Genomic DNA, 18,170 nt, shown 5'->3' with positions numbered 1-18,170 from the left:
AAGATTGTGTCTATGTATATAGTTTAGTAACAAAAAACAAAGTCCCGTAACTCTGCAAAAAAAATTTCTGAAAGAACCTAACATGCCTCATGCACAACTACTGCTGTTACTGATCACTTGTGTGAAGTTTCATTAAATTGTGTCAAGTGGATGAGGAGAAATGGTGCGCACAAGATTGTGTCTATGTATATAGTATAGTAACAAAAAACAAAGTCCCATAACTCTGCAATTTTTTTTTCTGAAAGAACCTAACATGCCCCATGCACAACTACTGTTGTTACTGATCACTTGTGTGAAGTTTCATTAAATTGTGTCATGTGGATGAGGAGAGATGGTGCGCACAAGATTGTGTCTATGTATATAGTATAGTAACAAAAAACAAAGTACCATAACTCTGGAAGTTTTTTTTCTGAAAGAACCTAACATGCCCCATGCACAACTACTGTTGTTACTGATCACTTGTGTGAAGTTTCATTAAATTGTGTCAAGGGGATGAGGAGAGATGGTGCGCACAAGATTGTGTCTACGGACAGACGGACAGACAGACGGACGGACAGACAGACAACCTGAAACCAGTATACCCCCCCTTACAACTTTGTTGTCGGGGGGTACAATTACAGTTTAATTTTAACAATACTGGTAAAATTATGTGAAATGTTCCACACCCAGTACTTGACAATTTACTCATTTTGACAGTGTGTGCACCTGAAAGCTGTCCCTTCTGCGTAATTTGACGGTATGTAACCACTAAATCCAGTCAGTTCCGGAAATTATGGTACCAAGGCGGGAATTAAAGGGAAGTGGGGCATTGTGGGATCGTCGTTCATCCGAATCGGGCCTATTTATAACAGACGACATAAACACAGCATTGGCGAAAACGATGTTAACAAGTGAAAAATACAGGATTTTGGTTTAATTGGATATAAATTTAAGTATTTCAACCATTTTGAAAGTATACTCACCAAAATTCTATGCATTTTGATAAATTGATTTAAATTTGAACTGAAAATGAAAATATGTTGTTTGTAAACAATGTCCAGATGGCGTTGCAGTGCAAAACGGAAATAACGCGAAATTACCAATGACGCGAGAATACCGCGGACGACTATATATTTAAAGCAATGTACCTATCAGTGTTGTTATTTAACGTTCCCTTCAAAATCTTTTCTAAAGTCTCTTTTTGGTCTTGATAGTTCGACTTAATTGGTGGTGGTCCTTTCGTCTTTTGACTTTGTCCTACCTCAGGACTGGCAGGAGCGTCAGACATGTCATTATCCGCGCACCGAGACGTCTGACACTGTATCAACAAGCCAACGGCCAATATCAAAGCGTTGATCTTAAATGCATACATGTTTCTTAAGTGGTATCTATTCTAAATTAACAAGCGTATCTTTAAAAAGCATCTGCATAATGTAAATATGCATAACTTTGTGTCGACATGTCAAATTTGCAAATACACCGGAAGTAAACACATCAAACGGATGTGACATTTTTTCAATCCCAAGAGTTTTTACTACAATAATGTTTAAATCGGTATATTTATCTAAGTAATGATGCAAAATGAGGCGTAATGATGCATAACTATGTTGTTGTTTTCTTTCATTGGTCAGGTAAAGGTAATTTTTTTACTGTCGCTTTGTGAAACAATGAATATAAGCTCTGTAGAGCTTTTGAGATACCCATTTTAAAGGTGGTCAATCACATTTAATCAACATTTAATGACATTTTTTACTTTTTGTATATTCTGGTAGAGAATTATTTAAGGAACAAAAAGACCGATTACATAGAATTAGATTCCTATTTGAAATGTATATTTTATTATTTTTATAAAATTTTGTAATTACTCCACTTTAATATGAAAGTATATAAAAAGCTAGGTATTTCTTTTTATTTCGATACAATGTCTAGTTTTACATTTGCATTTGATAGACATATCAACTATTGAACAATCTGAACCAAAATGCAAGTTTTAAAGCTGTGTGTAGCTTCTGAATTCATTTATTTCCAATCTATCTTGGTTGCGCAACCAAGATAGGCAAAGGGAGGTAATAATAATTTTTCAAACTTGCGTTTCTAATGAATTCCATCTAAATACATAATTTTTAATGCAAATATTTTACAAATATATTACAATATGTCTAATATTTATACATTTCCTTAGGCAAAGTATGTTTATCAAATTTATACTTATGATAAAATAACTCTATCTTGGTTGGGCAACCAGGATAGGAAAATGAAATTTTAAAAATACCTCCAGTGAAAATCTAATTTGTATTAAGTGTTAAGTGAACATAAATGAGTGTAAATAATCAGATGCTAAAGTTTTGAACAAATCCGTTACATGGCCAAAATCTGATTATCCACCTTTAAGAACAGTTAAAACAAATTACACCTTACCCTCAACAATCGGCTGGGTTGACTGAGGCAGTCGTGATAATGTGCCTTGCCTAAGGACAACCAGCAATGGGAGTAGCCAGGAATCGAACCCGGGGACTTCACGTCAGTAGAAAAGCATCTTAGCCCTCTCGACTAATTAATGCATCCACATAAAGTTGTAGCTGTTTAGAGGCTAGTCATTCTTTCAGGGATTTGGGACCTTTGTAGTCCAACTCGTGACATAATTATCACTTTCATTTCATTTCATTTCATTTCATTTCATTCTGATATTACGTCGAAGTCAGCCACGTCTGAAAACAGGCATAATTGTTAGACTAGTGATTAATATACGAACATGATTTATAAGCCTTCACAGTATGAAAAATGAAAGAAATATTTTAATTTGCTATAGGTAATACATTTATCTCATGGACAGAAACGTTGTTTGACATGTTCTGCATGACAAGAACTATAGAAATTTCAAAAACAGCATGAACATACAGAATTTTGCACAGTGTGAAGTCATGCTCGATTAGTTCACCAATTCACCAGTTCATGTAGGAACAAGCACACGAGAATATATCTCTTCCAAGATCTGTTTTGTTTTCAAATGTTGTAAATTAACTTTTAGACCATAGTAGATATACAAATAATAATGCGCAAATAAGCTTAGAATTAGCCTGATACCTTGTACTCCTCATTATCAAAGATTCAAAGATTTATTTGATCTCATGGCCCGAGAGGGCATAAGAGAATACAAACATAAAATAACAAATATGATAAAATAGAAAAAGTTTAAACTCCACAGGTCGCTCAACACAACAAAAACGAAAATGTTGCAGGCTCGGTTTGATTGAGCCTGTTCATGGACGGTAGTGGAAATGCATGCTACCGTCCACGCCCTCTAGCCCCGGGTTGAGCAGAACTCAACATTTACACATGCTAAAAGTACAAAAAACAATTTAGAGACATCCGCAGATGTATTCAAACGGCGGTAAACATAGAACCTTCAATGATACACGTGTTGAGGCGTGTAATTCCATGAAGAGCGGCGTTTTGTCCCCAGATAAAGTAAAGGGTTTGCCCTAAACGAGAAAACAATGGGCAGAACTAAACAAACTAGAATTTAGGAAGGGGGTCTGAGGATATGGAGCCTGCGTATCACAGGAACTGTCAAAAGACAAAATTAAAAAGCAGGCACCATATCCAAGGGGTGATTAAACAATACCCAAGGCTATGAAGGCGGGAGTATTGGAACCACCCAGGCCGAAATGGTCATGTTGAGAAAATATACAGTACCGATAACACGACATAAAAGTCGTGCTGAACGATCTGAGAAGATCGAAATATAACAGCCCTGATTGAATGTACGGGGAGACTTTTTATAGCCGCCACACGGCACAAACAACGCTGCTGTGATAACACCTAGTCTTAGTAACTTGTAGACTAGTTTGTGATGATCTATCTTATCGAAAGCTCTGCTGAAGTCCATGACTATGATATCTATTTGTAGACCTTGTTCTTAGCTGTCACTGACTTCTTGGGAAAAACTTATTAGCTGGGTTTTACAGCTGTGTTTTGGCCCAAAACCATGTTGGTAGGGGCTGAGATGTTAAACTGATCATAGAAGGGCGTGATGTTGGAGACAAGGATGTGTTCCATTAACTTTGAGGCAATACATGTGAGGGATATGGGGCGATAATTAGAGGGTTTAAACTTAGGGCCCTTTTTATATGCAGGAGCAATGACTGCATGCTTCCAGTCATTGGGGACAATACCAGTATTTAGGGAGATTTGGAATATGTAGCTAAGGACATGGGTTATTTCTAAGTACAGTTCCTTTAATAACCAAGGTGGTCGTTCATCTGGGCAAGAGGCTTTAATTGGATCCAGATTTTTAAGGAGCTTTTCTACACCTTCCTGGGATATGTTGACCTTGGGCATGACTGGTTTGTTTATAGGGATTAGCAGTTGTTTGCATGACTGGGTGAGGCTTAGGGGCTGAGGCCGTGAGAAAATTCACCCAAATTGCCGATTGAGTATGTTTGCTTTTGCTGTCTGATCGACAAATGTTTGACCTTCACTTTTAAGAGGAGCAACACCACTATTTTCTGTTCTATTCGATTTGACAAATGAGTAAACTTTTTGTTTTGACCTGGTTTGGAGTCGGCAGTGAAGATTATGGTGTCTAATTACTGCCAGTAGCTATTCATAATATCTTTTTTTATTTTCCCCTTTAAGCATTTATATTCTTTGACTAGTTTTTCAGAGTGGGAGTGGGACTTTGACCTTTGTATTTTGGAAAACAGACAGTCCCGTTTCCTTATTTGCCTAATGATGGCAGTAGTAACCCATAGAAGATCACGACGGACTTTAGTACATCTAGTTGGGATGTGCAGGGTTTCCACTGGGCACAATTTTTTTTTCGCCACTTAAATATTTTAAAGAAAAAGGTGCGCACGGCAGATGATCAATAATGTCGAAAAAATTAGAATTAATATAATATCACTCAATAAGTTCAGTTTTTTAAATTTATTTTCTACATTCCACAAATAACTCAACAAGCAGATGCATACATATTAACATTGATTTATCATGTAAAGATAAGTAGTCAGTTCAAAATTATATACCATTTTTTTTTTCAATCTCTTTCATTTCATACTTTAACTATGCAATTTGCTCTTGAACCAGTCTATCCTAATATCACATTGAGGTAAAAATAGGTTTTAGTCTTAATTCTCAACCATTTTCAAAACAAATCTATAAAACTATCCCTATATATAGTTTGCCAATTTTGAATTATCTCCCTTTAATGGTCATTTTTTCACTACTAAGATGTTTCTAAAACATGAACATTTAGCTCTTTAATTTCTAACTTTTTATTTCAAAATTTATATAAGGTCATTGATCCAAAACAGCATGTTTTATTTTATTTTATGACTTTTGAAAAGCTTTAAATTTCATTATATATATATCAAAATTTCTTTAACGTTTCATACATAAAATGTATAGTGAAAATACCACCTAAAGGTACAAGTAGCTCTTTATTTTGATGCCCTTGAATGGGGCCGTGTATCAATGCTATACGTTGGGCACGTAAAAGAACCAAACGAACTGCTTTAGTTAATTTGTATCTCAATTCTTCGACTGAAATTTTATGAACGTGCTGAAATACGCGACTGAAATTTACGAGTGCGTAGATTTATTTAACAGTAATATTTTACGATCGCACAAATTTATCTATAATATCTTCGACATTTCATTATTATCGATTACTTCGGCGAATTGGCTTGATATTAAAAATAACTTGCGTTTTAGTATCAAGAAAATGGGTGGGGCTTTAGACGAAGCGCTCAGCAAATATTTCGTTTCATTTGCTTTCGTAATAGTATGCGGGTCTGAATTTGGCGAATCAGACTGACTGATAATCGTTCTTGCGTGGAGGAACACTCTCGTGACTCCGCGAAGTTTTAAATTATGCCCAGAGGTGTAATTCGGTATCGATAGGGTGTATTGTCTTCATTGGTGTATTGTCTTCGTGTATTGCTAAATATCAAATTATCCGTGACACGCTTAATTATTGATCGGTGATAGTCGGCACGTTTCTATTGTACTATAAGGTTGTTTCCGGTAGTAAAACAGACGTTTATTTTACGCAAATTCAAAATTGTTAACTGTGGAAATTTTTTTTCGCCAATTTAATTTTTTTTTTCGCCAAAAAAGGAATTGGTGAATAGCAGTGGAAATCCACATCATGTGGATAGAGCTAAGGCAGTTTAGCTTGTCCTTAAATGATGACCAAGCAGTATTTGGATCAGTGTGATTTGCTGCAAGAAACTGCTTTGAAAACATTTCAGAGTCTTTTTTGAGGCCATTCCAGTTTGCTTTCTTGTAGCATTTCATTTTTCTGACCTGTTGTATAGGGCGGATTCTATTAATCTTTATCTCGTGAAAGACAATGTCATGATCTGAAGAACCTAGGGGTAAAGAAGTGGTGCTATAGGCTTGAGAGGGCATATTTGAGAGGAAAAGATCCAAGATATTATAAAAGCATAATTTAGTCATATAAAATCTTTTTCCTTCCAATAAAACAATCAATAACCAAGATATATCTACATTAGGCCACAACAAATTGATAAGTTGTTCATCGATTTTTTTCTGAAAAAAATTGAGGTGGCGAGCGAAAAAATAATTTAAATATTTTTTTGGTTTTTGAGAAAATCAGGAGTAAGCGAAGAGCGAAGAAAAATATTTGTCTTCTTTTGGCTCTCGACTGACTAATAAAACCTTAAAATAGAATGTATAACCCTTTTAAATTAAAAAGTAAGTCCCCAGGGATTGAGAAAATCTGACCTACAGACACACAACAAAGCGAACTCGTGAAAAAAGGTAATAACATTGTCATACAGTAATCAAACAATGCACGCTTTTGAAAATGCTGTTAGAAAATATGTTATAAACAACAATGCATAACCTTACACCATACTTATCACATATATATGTGACTAGAATATTTACTGCTATGAAAATGTAGCATTTTTAGCTGACTTTACAAAGTTTTTGATACATTACTGTCAAAGTCTACACCAGGAGAAACAATACTCTTAAGTGTGAATCTAGACAGGGTTATGCCCCTTTTTAGCATGGAATATTTTTAATTAAGTTTTATATAATGACCAATAGCTCTGTTATTTTCAAAGCTTTTGACTATTATGCCCCTTTTACTGGCAAAGCTCTGATTCAGAAAAGTCGAACATGATGTCTTATGTACAGTTCTTTTTCTAACTTTAAACTTTCATAACATATTTAATTTGTTGAAATGCATTAACATTAGTCTACTAGATGATTGAAAAGTTTGAAAATCGAAGATAAGATAAGATAAGATAAATTTTATTTTAAGTCAGCAAGACAGAGAAACAATACAACATAAGCGACAAGCGCTTTTTAACCGACTATATATAACAAAGATAAACAGTTAAAACATATAGTAAGCAAGCTGTAAAATAAGAGATGTTATACAAAATTACATGTAGCAGTACAACATGAAGTTAAACCTGTGAAAGACCTGCTGCTCTTGACCAAAAGCCTAAGAACTGCTTAAGATAAACATAAAATAAAAAACTAAAAGACAAAACTGGCGCAAAAAGCTGAATAAAAAATATGCTAAACCAGAATATCACCTCAGATCAGATCTGAAATGAACTGAGCAGCAGCTCCTTCACAGTAGCACATAAAACATGGCGTGAAAATAAGATGTAATAATGACAGTAGCACATAGAGAACATAAAAAGCATGCAAATTATTACATGAAAATAATAGAAAAGTGTGCAACTAAAGCAGCAAAATAAAGAAACTAGCTAAAGCATCTAACCATAGAGAACAAGGCATAGATATAAGTCGACTACACAAGGAAACAAGGTATACAAAAAGTAGCTAAAGCATGCAAAGCAAGGCAAGTATTGACAACACAATGCAAAAAGCACAGCAAGTAACTAAAGCAACTAAGCATGGAGAGAAAGCATAAAACTATGTCAACTACACAAAAGAAACAAGGTACACATACTAAATTATAGCAAACTATGAGGGACAAGGCATACAACAAAAACAGCTAAACAAAGCAAAAACTATCTGGTTGGGTGTAATGAAAAGAGATGCCGTCAGGTCCTGCGGAACAAGCTGCTAAGTATGTTTATACATTGAACATTCGCAGTCTTGACCATTACAGTGTGAAATTAAGCTCTTAAATTGAAACTGTTCTGAAAACAACTCATAATGTAAATTTCTTACCCCACCAACTTTCGTATGCAAATGCTGATCATTTGGACCAAAGACTATAAAAATAAATAGATCGGCAACTTGAAAGGCTTATAGAGCAAATCTCGCCAACATCCCGTGATAACTGAATGAGATCTCGTTTACCGGAAGTGACGCTTTCTCCACGCGCCAATTTGTATGCGAAAGCAATTATTCACCGGTAAATTAATTATCACCGTATGACCACGCTTCTTTTGATGGCAAGAAACGTGTACTTTGTGTCTTAAGACTATTTCACATTAAACTAATGTTGTTTTAGAAGCTAACATGTATTTCAAATGTAGTTTTAAAGGTACAAATTGTAACTCCATGCTCGCCGATGTTTGTTTTTACTAAGATAACACCGATTCACGCTCTGACACGAGATCACGCGAGACTATAGCCAGTTGCCATTCTGTGTATTTTATACTTCTTTGTTTGGACAGGAAAAACAAAAAGCAGATATGTGACACGCATCAATAAGTATTTACCATTACCAAAATAATGTAGATTGATGTTATCAAATAAATTATTATGTTTTTCTTCATCCAGTTTTCAATGAAATAGATCGATTTTTGTAGCATGTAATTTGGTAAACATTTGAAGAAAATGGCGTAACTGCATAAAGGGGAAATAACTTTAACCCTTTCGCTGCCACACTATAAATTCAAAATTGCCAACGACGTTCACGACGTCATCTAAATAAAACCGTAACTTTTCGAACGTTGACGTTTGTAATATTAGCGCGACGTTTCGTTAATTAAGTAGTAATTGGGAGTTTGTAAATATGCAAAAGAAGGTGCGTGTTTTAGATATTATAGTTTACTGAGCTTTTTATCATTTTTATATAATACAAGTGCTTGATTCTCATTCAAAACATATAGTTTATACTTATTTTATTTTAGCTCGATTGTGACGAAAGGTTCAAGCTAATTTGAACCACTTTTGACTCCGCTTCCTTGAAAAAAAAAACAGTACTAACGCTCCCCTTTTTACAATCAGAATTAAAAATAGCCAATATAAAAATTTACATTATTATTGAATGTGAGGTTTTACTTGATAGCAATGATATATATGTCGCCAGATATATAAACATACGTAACAACAAACAGGGAAGGGAATTTTCGCTCCTCATCTCGAGCAACGTTTTATAAAACGTTTATTTATTCATCATGTTTAGTAAACGTCTTGATTAAATAATATGAAAAACGGATGAATACGGATGAACGGAAGCCATACTCATAATCAGTGCTGTTTTCTTCATCACTGTAAACATACAGTTTATGTTTGTACATAGTTTTTCTGTCATGCCTTCAACACTGTTCAAATCCCATTCAATCGGTTGATACATAATGATAAAATTCTATGCCAGAACTGCTGATACAGGAACAGACGGCAGTGTCATTGACGCAACCGCAGCTTTGCCATAAAATTACGGGGTGAACAGCGAGTGAAAAGGAATTCAGTGCCCTAACATTATGTGAAAACGTAAACAAAGACGCTTGCAAAAGTAGTATGTTATGATTAGTTTTGGATTATAATGTGAAATTTAAAACATATATTTAATGGACTCTTACTAAAGTAAAAATTGTGGCTTTACGTATGAAGGTTGCATACATTCATTTTATTTAAAAGTATTATTCAAATACATTCAGAAATGGAAGCAGTTTATCTATACATGTATAAAATTTGTTATGCTACAAAGCACAAAACAAAGACAAAAGTACACAGGTTGGGCGAATAAGTTCTCATATATAACTAAGATTACCTGGAACGGAAAAGAGAAATGATAAATACCACAATGCCTTTACTCTAAGCATTGTAATAAACTTCGCGTCAGTTAAACTTAATTCGGTATACTGTTATGATAAAAAGACGCTAAATTTGATTTTGCCGTGTTTACTGGCTCATATTAAGCTTTTATGGAAGTTGTCTCTTTAATTACTTTTTTCTGAATAAGATCGGGACTATGAAAGTAAATAGATAAATGATGTTGTTGATTCGCGCTCAAGTAAATATCCAGACAGTGACAGTGTGTTCCTGTGGTACGAAATAGTAAACCTCGACGTATCTGCGGTGGCGAGCTTTTTCCCCCACACACTGTGCACGAGAACCATGTTCAGCGTCGTCATTAGACCCTACACCTCGGGCAAACGGTGACTACTTCTGTTTCCCTTCCTTCCAAGCATTTCCTCAACCCGATTCACAAATTGCTGTCTGGTTCACAGATGTTCACAAGAAAGCGAATTGACCACTCCTTCAATGAGTTTTAGCCAAAGATGGTCGTTATTGTGTTATATTAGATGTAAGCGTTAATAGTATATCTTTGGACAAGATAAAAAATAACCTTTTCCTCATTTTCGATGTTTTTTTGATGATCAAAAGTATAAATTAATTAAAAGCTTATCTTTGACGTTTACATCAACCTTGTATTTCTTATGTTTGGTTACGATCTTGTGTTTCTCGTGTCTACTTAGACTGGCTCCCGTCAATAGGTTTGTTCTTATTTACATATATCAGTTTTCTTCATTTAGAGGGAAGTAACTTAAGAATTTTTTTCTACCTTGATATTTTTATTGCCATTGGCTCCAAAAAGCCATCAGAAAAAATAATGTGCTACTTTAGAGTCTTAAAATTTCTAATAAAATTTGTCCTGTATTTATTGAAAAAAAATATCCATGCAGCCAGGGAGTCAGGCTAGTTATTACTGGGAAAGTATTCTACAACTTAGGCCTATAGACCGTAGCGGTGAATGCTGGATCTGTCCGTAGCGGTGAATGCTGGATCTGTCCGTAGCGGAGGATGCTGGATCTGTCCGTAGCGGTGAATGCTAGATCTGTCCGTAGCGGAGGATGCTGGATCTGTCCGTAACGGAGAATGCTGGATCTGTCCGTAGCGGAGAATGCTGGATCCATCCGTAGCGGTGAATGCTGGATCTGTCCGTAGCGGAGGATGCTAAAACGCATTCATTGAGGTCCACACCACCCATGTATTTATTATATTTGGTAACAATCTTATGTTTCTGGTTGTTATCTAAGCTGGCAGCATGGAAAGTATTCAACGTTTCTACTCTTTTTTTTAAATTTATTTTCCTTGCATGTCATGCAAAAACGGCGCCATTTCTCTCTTAAATTTTGATCCTTTATTGTAGCTGCATTTGGCATCATGTATTTGACGTAATACTCCGGTCAAAAATATTTTCAAAAACTAAGAGGCTAATCTATAACGGATGTGAAAAACAAACTGTCAAAATATACATAATAAAAACACTTAAACAAGGTATCTTGTTCAACGGGTTACAAAATGTTGATATTTCAAAAATTGGATTATGGTGCGGGTAAACACATTTCTAAACTACTAAGTTCTCTGTCTATCACGTTTTCGCCGGTACTGTTCATCCTGGGCTTATTGATCAGACTCATAATATTATACCAGTAAACTTTGAAAAGTGCCTCAGTGCTGGAGCCTCGGTATGTGTACAAATGAACTGTGCCACATACTAGTATAGACTGTATGTTATCACAAGCGTCTTTTGATTTAATCATATTTTATTGCTCTTTGATATATCATTATAATTACAATTCAAACATACATAATCAAAGGGCAAAAGGGTCGGACAACAAGTTCTGACAACATTAGAGACTGTCCTTCCCTTAAGCCGTAGATAGAAAAAAACGAAGACAAAAAATATCTACATATACACTCGAGCAATAATATACTACAGATGGCGGATGTACAAGTGTTTATAAGAGAAAAAAGTTATGATGATGAGAGCACTTAATCCTGATGAAAAAAGAAAAAAAAGAAAAAGGAACACACAAGAATAATACAAAGAAATAAAAAAAAAAAACACTTTCGATGTGATGGCATGAGTCTCTCTGTCTGTCTCCGACTGTCACAAGATGTTAAACGTTTATATCACAAGCGTCCAAAGCTTATTTTATTAGACAATAAACATTTTAACACCGTCTGCCCTATATATGTGTCGTTTATAATCATTGTGCAAACTAACAACCAATTTTATCTAAATTTGATATATTTGGTATACACAACGAGTAATTGTGTATGTTGGAAATGATTTCTTATTTGTCTGTGGTGTTAGAAAATTATTGAAATATTTTGTTTGTCTACATTTCAAAGTTCATTTCCCCATCATTTATACTCTAATCATTATTAAAAATGTAACTTTAATGTAGTGGCCGGCGGAACTCAGACAGAAACTGTACGTAAGAACTCATTTATTATCTGCTAAAACTGCCATTCCTTATTCATGGAGTTTTTCGCTGTTTCGAAGTTCGAAATTTAAAAGTTAAAGAAAAGTGAATTCGGGGTAGGGTGCAGGCTGAACTTTAGAAACATAAACGTGGAAGTAATGGTTCAGTTTTGTTTGTTTGATTTAGGTTTAACGCCGTTTTTCAGCAGTATTTCAGTCATGTAACGGCGGGCAGTTAACCTAACCAGTGTTCCTGGATTCTGTACCAGTACAAACTTGTTATCCGCAAATAACTGCCAACTTCCCTACATGAATCAGAGGCGAAGGACTAATGATATCAGACACAATGTCGTTTATCAAATAGTTACGGAGAACATACGCCCGCCCGAGTATCGAACTCGCGGCCCCCAGGTCTGTAGACCAACGCTCTTACCTATTGAGCTAAGAGGGTGGGCTAGTAATAATTCAGGTGGTACCGTATAAACATACATATTTTTTTTTTGTCATCAACATAATATCAATTTGTTACTTTTTCGTCTTTGTCACATATTTTATCATCATGTTAATTGGGTACATCAATGTGAAATAAACGTATGCTTTGCATAACGTTCTGGCATATGTTTTGGCCACTTTCATCAGCAGCATTGATGTTACTTTTTCGTTCCGGCGGAAAACACTTCGATCCATATGTTTACCATTTTGAAAAATGTTACGCTGATGATATTATACATGTCTAGGTGTGTAACGTCTTTCCACGTACACTTCAATTATCATAATTTTTCTTTTTTTCAAATACTGTCGTCATATGGAACATGCTCTGATCTGAAATAGTTCTGCCCGCGCTTCAATATTTCAAGCAGGCAGTAAACCAACAAACATGTAGTTTGTTGTAACAAAGTGTATTATTAACCTAATTTTACAGGATGGAAAAAAATATGAAATAACTAACATGCAAGTAAAATGCTTTAAGACAGCAAATGGAACGTTCATACATGTGTTATACAATTGTAGGGTAGAAAACATACCATAGTTATACAAACTTCACCGTCTATATTCAGTGAAGGCGCAAATCCAATTCAGAACTAAGAACAAATAAATTGTTTCGTACAATATATATCATACAAATTAAAGACGTTAGATAATTACGCATTTCACTCAAGACAGTATAAACAAGGGTTCAATGTGCCAAAAATTTTGTTTTCACGTAATTTTTAGGTATACAGTATCAGATAAAGCTACATAGACACGTTCAATTATCAACGTAATTGAATATTTACGGCGCGAAATTTCACGTAGTCGACGTCACGGCGGAAATGACGTCAATAATGTGCAAAATAACAACTATTTACATTTCATCAAATCTTCTTTTTAGCAATAAAATACTGAAATAAACGTTCTACATCGATCCCAAATTGAACGGGTTTCGGGCCACAAAAGTGGCCCTCTGGCAAATTTGGTACATTAGTCGGGCCACAAAAGTGGCCCTCTGGCAGTCTTAGGGTTAATGCAACTGAATATATGTGTTCTGATTTATTATAGACGATGTGTGCGTAGTATGTATTTATTTTGATTAAAATCCATTTGAGAACAATCTGGGACTGGAATTATAAACATTTATACGTCCGTAAAAAGTAGCACACCAAAAAAATTTGGATTGATTTTTTTTCAATGGGGCGAGCGCAAGCCAAAAACAAAAAAAAATATTTTTTTGTGTTTCTGAAAATATACGAGCGGCAAATCCGATGAACAACTTTTTAATTTGCTGAGGCCTTACGCCTCTATTCAGTATTTAGCATTACGCCTCATTTTGCATCATTACTTAGATATTACTGTATCAAGTTTTAAGTCTGGATTACCTGTCTAATACATAATAGTACGACGGGAACCAGACTAACCGTTTTGTTTGTAGGATTTATCTTTCCTTTTTGGTAGTTACAGTATTCATCGAAGTCTTTCAGAAGTTTGTTTTAAACCGTTTTGTTGCACCAAGATGAAATGGAAACTGAAAATGTTGTTGTCGATGTTGTTCCTACCAAACAGCAGCTTTTGACGACAAAGGGAAGAGTCTCTTGTACGGAAGATGGGTGTACAAAGAGCTTCCCGCACAGTGGAGCATTGAGAATGCATACAGTGAAGTCCCATGGCCTTATTAAGGTAGCCTGATTAAAAAACCCTTATAATCATATTTAATAATAAGAACAAAAAGGGGGTGAAAAATCTTCATATGTTATAAAACACCAGACTTTTCACTCCCAAATGGGGGTGAAAAGTCTTGGGAGGAACAGTCTTGGGGGTGAAACGTCTGACACCCAAATTCATGCTCGTGTTCTTCCATCAGAAATTTGTGTCATTAACATTTTAAAATACCTGTAGGACGATTCTGGGCTCTGGTGGAAGGGAGTAAAACCCTTTTTAAGCCCCACTTCTTATGGAATTGCTGTTGTACAGCTCAGTTTGTTTCTTGAAGTTCTTCACAGTTTATTCATTAAAATGATTGCCGTCACAAATATAAAAACAAACTGAACATCGAATTATTTTGACTAAATAACGCAGTAGAATGTATGCCATAGGTGTGAGAGGTCTTGGGTTCGATTCCCTGTCAGGGCTGAAGTATTTTCAGTCTGTTACATTTGATGTCCAACGTAAATAACTCATGAGTAGATATGAATGGACACTTTGAAAAGTCCCACAGAGGTTCAAACTCCTGGAATTCGAGGATGAATTCTAAAATGTAGGGTGGGGGTGTGTAGTAGGGTTGAGTATAAGGGTGCACTTATACTTCCTTGCTATTGAGCTAGCCTTGATAGCGATGCGTTTGAGTGTACGCCTTAGATGTGAGAGGTCCCAGGTTTGATTCCCGGTCAGGACTGAAGTATTACTGGTCAGACTTACTTGCTTTAAAAATTTTACGTAATATTCATGTAGAAACTTCAAATGGATTGAATTTAAACCATAATTATTTTTAAAGTCATTTGACTTTACCATGTGGGTATGACACGTTTTGGTTTGAGTTTTTGACCAGCACCTTTTTTAAATAAGAGACTTAAATCTTTGAACATATTATGTGACTGGTGCGAGAAGATATATACCCTGACACCAGTTTCATTAAACAGCAGATTGCGGAAGGCACTAAATTGCAGGAACAGAACACAAAATATACATTCATAAAATGTCAGCGAGGCAAGTTTCTGCTTTAATGTCAACATAAATTCATTCATAGATGAAATCATTACAATTACTTTGTACATGTACCAAAAACGTTCCCAACAAATTTCATTGGGGATTTCCCAACAGAAATCGGGGGAATTAGGGACAACCCGGACCTTTTTTGGGACAACGCAGACCATGTTTTAGGATGACCCGGACCATGTTTCTGAAAGTTCTAGGAAACTATCACTTAGAAATATATGTTAATAATATTTTGATGTCTTAGAATTACCAATAGAGTCATAGATCAACAATATTCATTGTCAATATACTTCAGTTACCAACAAATGTTATGCACAGCCAGGACTATATCACTATATAGACCATCATTCAATATGTACCTTTATTGAAGTTTTAGAATCCTTTTATTTAAATCTTAGTTTTTAACATTTGTCTTTATTAACCATATTTATCTGTCTATCTATCGTCCCATATAGTCAAACCCCTGCTGGGGACCTAGACTTTGCGCGTCAACTAGCAAGAATGTTAAAATGAGTAAAAAAGTAGTAGTAAAAAGAAAGAAGGAGAATGGTTAAAAAAAGGTTAAAAAAATAGGGCAGGTGTATTTAAGGTGAGATGTGCTCAATCTGGCTTACAGCCTGACTGAACACTGGCCCAGACGAGTTGACAACATCTGAGGGCAAGGCATTCCAATGATATACTGTTATAGGGAAGAATGAAAATTTATGATAGTTGGATGAGGGTGAAACTTGAACGAATGCCTGGGAATGAGTTGTTCTGGTTCTGGAAGATCTAGTGTCGGGTGTTAGGTAGTCCGGTAGTGGGATGGCGACCTGGTTATGCAAGATGTTATAAAACATAACCAGGCGCTGGTCAATGCGACGGAGTGCAAGGCGTCGCCAATTTAGGGAAGTCAGCATGTTTTCTACACTGGATGTACGGCCGTAATCGCGCTTGGCCCAGCGTGCAGCCCTGCGCTGCACAGACTCAAGCTGATCAATAAGAGTTTCAGAGTGGGGGGACCACACAGTGGAACTGTACTCCAGCTGGGGCCGTACCAGTGTTTTGTATGCTTGTGATTTTAACCCTTCTGAGTGCACGTTGATGTTACGTCTTAGGAAACCCAATGTTTGATTTGCATTTTTGGTGATGTTGTCAATGTGGTCATTCCATGTAAGGTTGTGTGATATAGTTATGCCAAGGTATTTTGCAGATGGTACTGTTTGTAAGATGGTTTTGTGTAAAAGGTACTGTGTTGGTATAGGTGTTTTACGCTTAGTGATCTGTAATACTTGGCATTTAGACGGATTGAATTTCATGTCCCATTTTGTTTCCCAGAATTCCAGTTGCTGTAAGTCTTACTGTAGTAGGCTTGAATTGGAAGAGACAGTCAGAGAAAGGTAGATGGCCGTGTCATCGGCAAAGAGTCGAACTTTAGAGTGTTTAACAAAGTCAGGTAGATCGTTGATATAGATAAGAAAAAAGAGAGGTCCGAGGACCGAACCCTGGGGAACACCTGAGGAGACTGGTATGGTGCCTGATGTGGACCCGTTAACTACCACTGACTGTGACCTGTTATCAAGGAAAGCTTTAATCCATTTAAGAGTATGACCCCTTACACCATAGAAATGCAGCTTGTAGAGTAGTTTTTCATGGTTGACCATATCGAACGCCTTTGAAAAGTCAAGGAGTATGAGGTCAACTTGACTATCCAGGTTCAAGAATTGAAGGATATCTTCTACTAGCATTAGTAACTGTGTTTGACAAGACCTCTTTTCTCGGAAACCATGATGCAATTCATAGAACATATTGTTCTTTGTGAAGTGTTTTGTTATGCTAGAGGATACAATGTGTTCCAGGGTTTTACACAAGATACAGGTAAGAGATATTGGGCAATAGTTGGCTGGGTCTGACCTAGAGCCTTTCTTAAAGATGGGAGCGACATTCGCCATTTTCCATAATCTGGCAGAGAACTGGACTGCAGGGATTTTTGGAAGAGTTTTGTAAGGATAGGGGAGATCACTTGGCTAATATTCTTAAGTACGACCGGTCTTATTTGGTCGGGCCCTGCAGCTTAACAGATAAAATCCAATTGTATTGGCCTTTTCATGTGTTTAAAGATGCGAAAAACATGTCTTTGATCATCATTTAATTCAATCACTGATGTTCTATGTTAGGGATATTAATGAGGTGATAATTCAGTTATCACCTATGTTGAAGCTTTTGTGATCGCCCTGTGTCCGTCATCCATTGTCATCCGGCATTGTCAACAATTTCACTGTTAACTCTCTAGAGGTCACAATTTTGACCTAATCTTAATGAAACTTGGTCAGAATGTTACCCTCAGTAAAATCTTGGACGAATTCGATATTGGGTTATCTGGGGTCAAAAACTAGGTCACCAGGTCAAATCAAAGGAAAAGCTTGTTAACACTATAGAGGTCACAATTTTGGCCCAAACTAAATGAAACATGGCCAGAATGTTACCCTTAATAAAATATTGGAGGAGTTTGGTATTGGGTCATTTGGGGTCAAAAACTAGGTCACCAGGTCAAATCAAAGAAAAAGCTTGTTAACACTAGAGGTCACAATTTTGGTTCAGTTTTAAGGAAACTTGGTCA

The 18,170-nt window shown here is 35.9% G+C and overlaps 1 protein-coding gene across 1 annotated transcript in view; it reads right to left on the bottom strand.

Annotated features, from left to right (window-relative positions):
* The window catches only part of LOC123548560 (sodium/hydrogen exchanger 8-like), an 83,383-nt gene extending 82,032 nt beyond the window's left edge, over positions 1-1,351 (bottom strand). The window contains exon 1 of the mRNA XM_045335912.2: positions 1,128-1,351. Within this exon, the coding sequence (XP_045191847.2) occupies positions 1,128-1,351 (224 nt within the window). The remainder of the gene's footprint in view (positions 1-1,127) is intronic.
* Between the last annotated feature and the right edge of the window lie 16,819 nt (positions 1,352-18,170).

Source organism: Mercenaria mercenaria, chromosome 6 (assembly GCF_021730395.1).
Source record: "Mercenaria mercenaria strain notata chromosome 6, MADL_Memer_1, whole genome shotgun sequence".
In the NCBI taxonomy this organism is placed as follows: Eukaryota; Metazoa; Mollusca; class Bivalvia; order Venerida; family Veneridae; genus Mercenaria; species Mercenaria mercenaria.
This window is presented reverse-complemented; position numbering and strand designations above follow the sequence as displayed.